Below are 12,028 nucleotides of genomic sequence, written 5' to 3' on the forward strand. Positions count from 1 at the left end.
GTATGCGTGTTTGGCGCCGTGCAGGTGAGCGCCACAATCAGGACTGCATACAACCGAGGCACACAGGGCCAACATCCGGCATCATGGTGTGGGGAGCGATCTCCTACACTGGTCGTACACCACTGGTGATCGTCGAGGGGACACTGAATAGTGCACGGTACATCCAAACCGTCATCGAACCCATCGTTCTACCATTCCTAGACCGGCAAGGGAACTTGCTGTTCCAACAGGACAATGCACGTCCGCATGTATCCCGTGCCACCCAACGTGCTCTAGAAGGTGTAAGTCAACTATCCTGGCCAGCAAGATCTCCGGATCTGTCCCCCATTGAGCATGTTTGGGACTGGATGAAGCGTCGTCTCACGCGGTCTGCACGTCCAGCACGAACGCTGATCCAACTGAGGCGCCAGGTGGAAATGGCATGGCAAGCCGTTCCACAGGACTACATCCAGCATCTCTACGATCGTCTCCATGGGAGAATAGCAGCCTGCATTGCTGCGAAAGGTGGATATACACTGTACTAGTGCCGACATTGTGCATGCTCTGTTGCCTGTGTCTATGTGCCTGTGGTTCTGTCAGTGTGATCATGTGATGTATCTGACCCCAGGAATGTGTCAATAAAGTTTCCCCTTCCTGGGACAATGAATTCACGGTGTTCTTATTTCAATTTCCAGGACTGTATAATTATAAGATCTATGAATCATTAAAACTGAACTAAGGTCCAGAGCCCAATGGAATCCCTGTCAGATTCTATACTGAATTTGTGGCCGAGTTAGCCCCTCTTCTAACATAATCCAGCACCTGAGTTACCCCCTCTTTTAACTATAATCTGTCATAGAACCCTATAACAAAAAACAGTGCACAGATTTTGGAGAAAACACAGGTCACACCTCTCTGCAAGAAGAGTAGCAGAAGTAATCCACAAAACTACCATCCAAACACTGGACATCGCTTTATTGTAGAATCTTAGAACATATTCTATGCTAAAACATAATGAGGTATCTTTAACAGGATGACCTCCTCATTGTCAACCAGGGTGGATTCCGAAAACGTAGATCAAGTTAAACCCAACTAGCACTTTTCTCACACGACATACTGAAAACTTTGGTTCAAGGGAGTCGGGTAGATGCAGTATTTCTTGATTTCCGAAAAGCATTTGACTCAGTACCACATCTACACTTATTGTCAAATGTATGTTCATATGGGGTATGAAGTGAAATTTGTGACCAGACTGAGGACTTTTAGGTAGGGAGGATGAAGCATGTTATATTGGTTGGAGAGTCGTCATCAGATGTACAAGTAACTCCAGGTGTGCCCCAAGAAAGTCTGTTGGGACCATTGCTGTTACTGTTGTATGTTAATGACCTTGCAAACAATATTAATAGTAACCTCAAACTTCTGGCAGTTACCTATAATGAATCTGAAAGAAGGTGCATAAATATTCAATTAGATATTGGAAAGATTTCGAAGTGGTGCAAAGATTGGCAACTTGCATTAAATGACCAAAAATGTAAAATTGTGCACTTCACAAAATGAAAAAAAAGTACTATCCTCAGACTGTAATACCAATGACTAACTGTTGGAATCAGCCAACTTGCACATATACCTGGGTGTTAACGGTTTGTAGGGATATGAAATGGAATGATCAGATATGCTCAGTTGTGGGTAAAGCAGGTGGTAGACTGGTTTATTACTAAAACACTGGGGAAGTGCAATTAGTCTACAAAGAAGATTGCTTGCAAATCACTCATGTGATTGGTTCTAGAATATTGCTCAAGTGTGTGGGATCGGTACTAAATCGATCTAACAGGGGATATTGAATGTACACAGAGGATGGTCACAGGTTTGTTTGATTTGTGGGAGAGTGCCACAGAGTTACTGAAGAAACTGAAGTGGAAGGCTCTTGAAGATAGACAAACTATTCTAAGAAAGTCTATTAACAAAGTTTCAAGAACGGGCTTTAAATGATGACTCTAGGTATATGTGACAGTTCCCTACTTATTGCTCATGTAGGGATTGTGAGGATAAGATTGGAATAATTACTGCGTGCACAGAGGCATTCAAACAATCATTCTTCATATGTTCCATACATGAATGGAATGAGAAGAAACCCTCATAACTGTTACAACACAATGTACCCTCTGCTATGCATCTCACAGTGGTTTGGGGAGGATAGATATAGATATAGCAGTAGTTATTGGTGTATTACACAAACAAAAGTTCTCAAACTGGCACAGAGATGGCTATAACAACATTGATATATTGTTTTCCGTATTGTAGCGTATGTTTAACAGCAGTTCAAGAGTTAACACAAACTGGTAGAAACCTGAGAACTGTTTTGAAGGTTATCAACTCAATGGCTGCAAAATAGTTTATGCCCTCTCATTTGCAAATTCAAGGTCTATTTGATGATAAGCCTTGTTACAAACATAAAAAAACTTGGACATTTCCTATTGTACACATAATTCTACATTGCAGAAAAGTTCCCAAAGCATATTATAATGTTTATGCACTTAACATTTAGATTCATCCCCTGTATGCATGTGTATTTTTCGTAGTAAGTGCATTAATACTTAAATACTATATTCTTCTGTAAGAGAATCTGCCTAACAGATACATATTTAAGTATTCAATAGGTCAATACTATTTACTTAATTGAACAGTGTGTTGTATTTTAGTAACCTCAAGAAGAATGAAAGTAATAATTATCCATATTCCTAGATATATTCACAATATGGGCCTACAGAACACAAAGTAAGTGTATTTGAAAGCTTTACTTATGCTTCTTTTGTTCAAGTGGATACACAGGAATAGTGTTCTATCACACTTTGTTTACCAATTTGATACCACTGATAAGACATTGGTCCTTCACTTTAAGACAAAAACAAAAACAGCAATCAAAACAGTTTGTGGAGGCAAGTGGCACAGCCCCAAAAAGTTGGCCATCTATTTCACTCAGCAGGAAGTTTAGGAACAGCATTTTCTGGTTTCCAAAAGGGATTTTGTTATTAGCCTGCAAATTAAATATACTGTACCAGTATTCTGAAGCAAATAGTGAAACTGGTTTGTAAATTTAGATAAATCTTTAATGCACCTGGCCTCATAGTGATTTGGATGTGGGAATTAAGCGTTTTAAAGCACAAATTCTTGAAACAGCTACCATTGTCATGACATTTGTTACACTATAACATTTGGTACAGCAGTTTCCAAATTTCCGCAGGTTCACAAATTTGATGATGGAAAACGTTTTGGGTCTAATGAACAGATTATTTCAGCTGCAGACAGGGGTAAGTGCAGATATTTTTATAGGCGGTACCTTAATATGTATCCACCTCAGTGTGTTTGCGGGGAAAACTATTTGGCACAGAGAAAAAAACAACAAATTTAATGACCTGATGTTTCCTGCACGATTGTAGTGCACCATTATGTGGACTGTGCCTGTCATTACAGGACACTGTTTTGCATCCATATGTCCACATTTCAACACCTGACCTGCTGTCCAGAAGAAAATAAACATTAATGGTTTGCTCTTGCCCCAAGTACTTGGAAGAACTAACCAACCTAAAAATATATGACTTGTAAAGGCTGTAATTATTAGTCTGCAAGTAATGTAAGTACTTATGTAATATTGTTCAGTACGCTCCTCAGTCATCAATAGAAGTATCTCTACTTATACCCATTACACCCTGTACTTTAGATGCTAAAGAATTACCAGTCAGAAAGAGAACCTCATCACTGGACTACAGCATCTTTCTAGAAAGATGTTGCCTCAAAAACCAAGCTCCTCTATGACCTATATAACAGTCGTTCCCTACTGTGACTCTTGCATGCTATTAGGTAGCCACTGCTGGTCCTTGTTGTGTGAAGGCATGATGAAATCAGCAGATTGGTATTTGTACGTACAGTGGGCAGTTCGGCCTTGAGGTAGAGCTCAGCGACAACCTTCACAGGTGGCTTATCAGGGGCTGGCAACTGCAATAGTGCTGTCCAGTAGCCGGCTACACCCTGCTCATAACGGAAGGCATCTGGGCATGGAGAGTCGGGCACCTCCAAAGTCACTGCCATCACAACCAAACTCAGCATGCACAGCCTGGCAACACAAGCAACAGTCATTATGACAGGTCATAGTACAGAACGGCATATTTCATACACCATCACATTTTGACAATCACATCCTTTCAGCAGTGCAATAAAGTATTGTAAACCAACAGCTAGAGATAGTTGCAGAGCTCAGTTTTAAGACAGATCATTAAACAACAAAGTCCCAAAATATACACTGGTGCCTAAAACTGGAAGTAACTTACATATGATGTGTCACTGACAAGTAGCACAGCTTGATGTAATTTTGAACATACATAGAAAGAACTGCTGCAGTATAGTACAGTACAGTACAGAAGGTAACAAAGAAACACGCAGTGGGACAAACAGAAATGACACACTTATATTCAGAGACAATAATTCACTGAAGTCATCATGATTTGTGACGATTCCCTGCACATTACAAAAGATGGGACATGGTTCTTCATAGGGTGCGTCATCACCATGGATAGCAATGAATGCTCTGTAATGTGCTCCCAAGTAGGTTAGTAAATAGTTCTTGCGATATAGCATTCTATTCCTCCATCAGTGCTGTTGACAACTACTGGATGGTCATTGGTGCGTGTGAACATCTCCCCAACTCATCCCACAAATGTTTAATGATAGTTAAGTCAGGGAACAGGTAGGCCAGTCCATTCACCAAATATCCTCCGAGACCAAGAGTTCCTCTACCTGTGCAGTTCGATGTGTTCATGCATTGTCATTCATAAAAATGAAATCAGGACCAAATCTAACCCTGAAAAGATGCACCTGGGGATGGAGTATAGTGTCATAATTTTGATCAGTGAGTACCATGTTCAAAAGTTTGGAGGTTGGTACTATCATGCAATATTATGCCCCATCACATCATAACACTTGGACTATGAAAACAATCATGTTCAAAATAGTCCTGGATGGATTAAATGTTCCCACCTCTTGCAATATGAAGCTACATCCACTATCGCCAAAAAATCATCAATTGCAGGTGTTATGATGTGGGGAAGGATAATGTTGCTCCAGGTGTCCAACAACTGACTGCATAGAGTCAACTGAAGGTATGGTTCAGGTACTTCCATCTGCTAAGTCAGCACCCTGGTAGCCAATTTGAGCAGTTGGTGAGTGTGTGTGTGTCTCCTGAGATCCTAATGTGACCTGCTGTCCAGACAAAAACGAGCCATCATTCAACTTGATGGAGGTCAGAAAGGAGATCCTACAGAGTCAAGAGTAGTGCTGAAGCCTACTCAGGAAGAGGGAGTCACTACCAATTAGGAATGACTCACTGGCACAAGAACAAACATGACTGAATGCTTGAGTGATGGCCACCAATTCTGCAGTGAATGCACTGCATCTCTTGGCAGAAGCAGTGTTCACTGCACCTTGCATGTGTTTAGGTAAAACCAGTTCATCCATTGGCCGTACAGTGTCATCAGTGAATCCAACTTGCAAACCTAGAAATGCTTCAAGGATGACCAGGAAAAGGCAGCGAAAAACCATGGGATCAACAGAATCTTTCAGCCCAAAAGATAAATCGAGACAGAACCAAGGATGGGGTGCACATCTTGAGGATGTACAGATAAGAGGTGATAGTGGGGGGAAGATGGGCTTCAGAGCTGAGTCATTGTATGTAAACTAACATCGTGACTCCAGTCCTGGGCCTCTATTGTGCAAGTGCTCCCCTGAGCAGCAAATGTGTATCACATAGTTAAGCAGCTGTTGTTGACACCTGATCTTTAGTGGAGGGATCCCAGCCTCCACGAGTAGACTGTTTACGAGGCTGGTCCAAAAGGCAGGTTGGACCCAAAATGGCATATTTCGTCCAGCATCTGCAATGCTGAAGGTGATGCTTAGCCATATACCAGACTCCCATAAAAATGACAGGACCGGATCAGAGCTTTGTAAAGTTGCAAAAATGTACATTGGTCTGCAAGCCAGCTGATGTTAAGATGTCACCCAGCACATTCGCCTGAAGTTGGCAAAGATGGGGAAGCCATGTCAACTGGGCATCGAAGACCAGTCCCAAAGAATGATAAGATTCTACCACATTGAGCAACTGGTTGTTAAAGTAGAGTTTTGTTTGTTGATGGGCAGTGCATTGGTGACAGAAGTGTGTAATACGTGTCTTGGTGGCTGGAAACTGGAAGCCATAGTTGAGAGCCCAGGACTATCTTTCATATGGCACCCTGCAGTCGTCGCTCACCAATAGTCACAGTGAAGGAACATAAGCAATGTAATGAAGATGTGAAAATCCCATGTACTTTCATAAGCTTATTGCAGGATGAAGAAGACAGTGATAAAATATTTTCGCTAGGCAAAAGCTGATTGGATGGCAGACTTGAGGTAGGCCTAACTGTCAGCAGTAGAATGGTCTTTGCAAAAACCAGCCTGGGACAGAGCCAAAAGCCCCGAGTCTCAAGGTACCAACACTGCCATTGGCTCACCATATATTTGCACAACTTGCAGAGAACACTGGTGAGACTAACTGGGAAGTAGCTGTCCACCATAAAAACTCTTTATCCAATTTCAGTATTGTGACGATCATGCTTTCTCACCAATGAGATGGGAGCTCAATTTCACTCCAGATACTGTCGAAAATGGCAAGGATATGACACTGGCAATCCACTGATAAGGTGTTTGACCACTTGGCTGTGAATGTAGTGTAGTGCTGGAGCCATGTTACGGCAAAGGGCTAGGGCAAAGAGGATTTCCCATTCACTGAAATAAATATATGGTTCCAGGTGATGTGCAGTGAAAGGTAAGTGAATTTTGGCATTTTATTAGGTGATGGACCCTGGCACTGAGCCATCTAAAGGCAATGAGGTGCTCGATCGATGGATTTTGCCTATGGCTTTGGAAAGCCCATTTTCGACCTCTGAAGTCCACCAAGATACTGCCATTTCACGGGGGGTTGGGGAAGAAATTTCGAGGAAAAGAGGATCACTCAGTCTGCTGTCAAAAGAATGGCCGCTATTGTGCTTTCAGGGTCCATCGGGAGCTCTGCACCAGTACATGAGATGGAACATATCAGATCCTGTGGCACTGGGCTGATATCTGCTTCCAGATCAGCAGAATCCTAGGAGTGAGAGAGTGTTGTTCCTTCTGGTGGGGTTATGGATCAACATCTCTGGTGGATGGAAAGTCTATGCTCCCAAAGTACCAAAGTGGGTGTGGGTAAAACAATAAGAGGGGGGACCCCCAAACATCAGCTGAGTGAGGGTACCATTGCTTGAGAGGATGATGTCATAGCCATAGCAAACGTCATTGCCATATATAGATCACATTTCTTCTTAGTCTCCTGATACGAGAGTCAAAGAGTATTGTATTCTTGCACTTTCTTTTCTCTTTGGAAAATAGTGCAGTCTGGTGGACGAGGGGAATGGTGCTCTATGCAGTACAGATGCAGGGAGGGGGGAGGTAAGTGACACCAGAAGTGTTCATGTGCAGCTGACACTCACAATCACAACGGACGGGGTTTGGGGTTACAATGCAAAGACTTGTGATCGACTCTCTGCGTATGAAGCACTGCATGATAGGGTCAACATACGATTTCATATTGCATCAATACACCAGCAATCCCAGTCTCAACCCTAGTGCCTAGTCTCCACTGGACATGACGGGTGAAATGCATACCCTCTCACTCCAAACTGGAATGTAACTCTCCACTGGTCTGTAAAAGGAGGTCACAGTGCAAGATGATTGATACCTTGTACCATACTGAGACTCTAATGTGGGGTGATAGTTACAGGAATGTCGCCCAGATTGTCACAGGTGAGCACTGCCCTCAACTGAGCTGGGGTTCTCTTTTTAATCGGAACTGAACCACTTTTTGTTTTCGAAATCGCTGCTGAAAGCAATCCTACAGGTGAATTAACAAAGGACAATAGCTTCGTGGCCGAAAAGGAATCTCTGTCAATCCTAGAGCAAACTAAGTATTGCGAGGGGTATTTGTCCTCTTGTCTATTAGATCTATGTTCCTCCCGCAGCATACCCAGGGAAGAAAACATTTGTGGGGTCACCTCTTCTCATTGTAGGAATCCTTTCCTTCAGAAGAGACTGCTAGGGCCACGCAGCAACCAGTGGAAGAAATTTTGAGTCGCTTGATCTGCGAGTCATTCACATTGGCACCACTTATTCCCAATTGAAGCTCTTTCCACGGGCGCCATCCAGTCACAGAAATGGGAAGAGTAACTCGGCCAGTTATCGATCGGCCAGAGTGTCCGAGCCCCAGCCATCGCAGCATATGCGGGGAGTTCCCAGCTGTCTACCATGGTGCAGCTATTTGAGGACCCAACCGCCCACAATGGGACAGCTACTGTGTTCAGTTTTGGGTGTATTACTTTTGGCAGAAAGGAAGTGCGCTAAGACAGAGAAGCACAAATGTTGGAATGTACTCCGTATTTGGCGACCTTCCCCACACGATCTGCAGTTCAATAAAATTTAGAAGAGGAAAGGTAGGTCATGCCTAGCAATGGGGACCATATAGGGAATGATGAAAAGTTGTAGAAAGTACCAGAGTAGAAAGAAAAGCAAGTGTCCAAAATCATAAACCAAATCAAAGCATGATTGGCACCAGTAAGACAATACAATGGAATGGTATAGCCGAAAAAAAGAATAATAGAACGGCAGACTTTTAGCATATAAAGGGAAGAAGCACTGCAAGAGCTGGGACCTACGTTGGCCAAGCTCACACACTGAAGAGATGTGAGCTCCCATAAGGAATTAATAAGGTATATCACTGCTTAGATGTCACATGAAAAATAACATTAATACTTGTTTGCAAAACAATTTTACACTTGGTCAAAAAACAATGACAGAAAAAAAATCGCAACACCAAGAAGGAGTTGTGCGACACAAATGGAAGTTGACAGCCATGTTTCTACATCCGAAAGACTATGCCTATCGAAATTTCGCGCCAGTCGCACAAGAGTGGCGTTAATAGCGCCACTATGAGGATGCAAATCAGGTTTGCTTTAAATACGCACTGTAACGGTCGTGAGTGTTAGTTACATTTGAGACCGGACATGTGAGTTGACGTTAGTCAAGAATGCCTTAAAGGCGACAAAGACGCAATTATTGACAGCTCACTGAGTTTGAAAGAGGTCGTGTAATCTGACTGCTAGAAGCTGGATGTTCGTTCTGCAATACTCCAGAAAGACTTGGCAGGAATGTAGCCACTGTACAAGACTGCTGGCAGAGATGGTCACGGGAATGTACGGTCACAAGAAGACCAGGCTCCAGGTGGCCAGATGGCACTACCAACAGGGAAAACCATCGTGTTCGATGTGTGGCTCTGGCGCATCATACTGCATCTGCAGCAACAATCTGAGCAGCAGTTGGTAATACAGTGACAGAATGAATCGTTGGAAATCTGTTACGTCCAGGATAGCTCCGAGACAGATGTCCTGTACCGTGCATTGCACTGTCCCCAAACCACCGTCATTTGCGACTTCAGTGGTGTCAAGCGAGAGCTGATTGGAGAACAGGGTGGAGGTATGTTCCGTTTTTTGATGAAATCTGGTTTTTCCTCGATGTTAGCGATAGCTAAGTCTATATTAGGAGGCGGCCAGCTGAGGACCTGCAACCAACCTATTTGCATGCTATACACACTGGATGTAGACCTGGAGCTATGGTCTTGGATGCGATTTTTTATGACGGCAGGAACACTGTCGTGGTTATCCCACGCATCTGACTGCCAATTTGTACATCATTCTGGCGATTCGACCTGTTCTGGTGCCATTCATGAGCAGTATTCCACGGGATGTTTTCGAACAGGATAACCCTCGCCCACATAACGCTGTTGTAACCCAACATGCTTAACAGAGTGTCAACATGTTGACTTACCCTGCTCTGTCACCAGATCTTTCTCCAATCAAGCACATATGGGACATCATCGGACGACATCTCCAGAGCCAGCCACAACCAGCATTAACCATCCTTGTATTGACCAACCAAGTCCAATAGCCATCCCCCAAACTGAATCCAGCACTTTTACAGCACAACGCGTGGATGTTTGTATGACAACACACACACACACACACACACACACACACACACACACACACACAGCACTTTTACAGCACAACGCGTGGATGTTTGTATGACAACACACACACACACACACACACACACACACACACACACACACAGCACTTTTACAGCACAACGCGTGGATGTTTGTATGACAACACACACACACACACACACACACACACACACACACACACACTAGCGTGTCCATTCGTCCCGTTTTTCCCGGGACAGTCCCGTTTTTTACCAAAATGTCCCGCTGTCCCGAAAGTTTTTTTGGGGACGCTCAAATGTCCCGTTTTTTTATGATTCCGCTTGGCTAGAGTATTTTACGCTACTGATTGTTTGACTTGCTATTAACTGCGCAATTATTTACGCTAGGAAGCGTGTGATGACTCTCTGCATACCGCAAACATGTACCGAACTGTCAAAAATCGCAAATAATTTTAAACGCACTATAGGTTACGAATAACAACGAAGATTCTTCTCTTCTAAATCCGTCCTTTCGGTCCAGAGATACTCTACACCACTGATACTTGCTCTCTGGCTTTCGTCACCACACTGTTAAATGTTTTGCACTGTGCAATCACTGTTTCATTATGCCAAAAGGAAAGTATAATTTTGACAGCAATATAAAAACCGAGTTTCCTTTTATCACTGGTAGTGGAGAAACTGTAGAATGTACGTTGTGCAGATCAAATTTTGCTATTGGTCATGGAAGGTCTGACATTGTGAAACACATTAAGACGAAGAAACATCGCATGAGTGATCAATCGAAAAGAGCAAATAAATGCGAGAGTGACTACTATATAAACTTAAAATCAGTAAAAGAAAAGGACAGGCAGTTGGCAGCACAAGAAACTACGTTTGCATACCACAGTGCAATGCATAACCATAGCTTTAAGTCAATAGACTGTACTACAGCAGCTGTTAAAAAACTTTTCAATCCTAAATTCACATGTGGACTCACAAAATGTAATGCAATCATTTCAAATGTTATTGCACCGTATGCAGCTCAGCAGGTTTTAAATGAACTGAAAAGTACTCTATTCATTTCTGTAATGATTGATACTTCGAATCATCTGGATCTGAAGTTGCTTCCTCTCCTTACCAGGTATTTTCAACCTGAAAATGCCATCACGGTGAAAGTGCTTGAATTGGTTAATTTAGCTGGAGAAACTTCAGATTTACTTCAGAATTATGTGCGGGGGTTTTAAAGAAATATTATCTTGAGGGAAAGGTGATTGCAGTTTCTGCAGGCAACACTAACACCAATTTTGGTGGTAAGCAGAGGAAAGGAAAAAACAATTTGTTCAATAAACTGCAACAGAACACAGTGAATAATATAGTAGGTGTTGGCTGTCCAGCACATGTGGTGCACAATTCCTTACAAATTGGCTCAGATTGCCTACCCATCGACTGCCAATTAATTGTAAACAAAATCTATCAGCATTTCCACATATATACAGTAAGGGTTGAATCTCTGAAGTCATTCTGTAAGTTTACTGAAACTGAATACAAAACTGTACTTGGGCACAACAAGACAAGGTGGCTATCTCTGCTATCAGCATTGGAAAGAATTGTAGATATATTTCCTGCTTTGAAATTATATTTCATTTCCCTTGATAAGTGTCCTGTTATCCTTAAACAATTCTTTAATAACCCTGCGTCTATTGTTCTTCTACATTTTCTTGTTAACCAGCTAAAACCTTTCTCCACAACAATTAAATGTATTGAGAAACAAGAAATCACAATAGTGGAAGTTTATCAAGAAATAAACAAATTATTGGGCAAATTACAATGTAGAAAACCTGAAAGATTTCTCACATCCTCTGTACACGAGATTCGAAGAAAGCTGGAAGAAGAGGGTGAAATTACTGTATAACAATTTCATATTTATGCTGACATCTTCCATGACTTGCATTGA

At 42.4% G+C, this 12,028-nt stretch overlaps 1 protein-coding gene across 1 annotated transcript in view; it reads right to left on the reverse strand.

Moving 5' to 3' along the window:
• Positions 1-12,028, reverse strand: part of LOC126101148 (serine protease gd-like) — a 307,270-nt gene that overhangs the window by 148,020 nt on the left and 147,222 nt on the right. Inside the window, exon 2 of the mRNA XM_049911840.1 lies at positions 3,904-4,090. Within this exon, the coding sequence (XP_049767797.1) occupies positions 3,904-4,090 (187 nt within the window). The remainder of the gene's footprint in view (positions 1-3,903; positions 4,091-12,028) is intronic.

This window comes from Schistocerca cancellata, chromosome 9, assembly GCF_023864275.1.
Source record: "Schistocerca cancellata isolate TAMUIC-IGC-003103 chromosome 9, iqSchCanc2.1, whole genome shotgun sequence".
Classification (NCBI taxonomy): domain Eukaryota; kingdom Metazoa; phylum Arthropoda; class Insecta; order Orthoptera; family Acrididae; genus Schistocerca; species Schistocerca cancellata.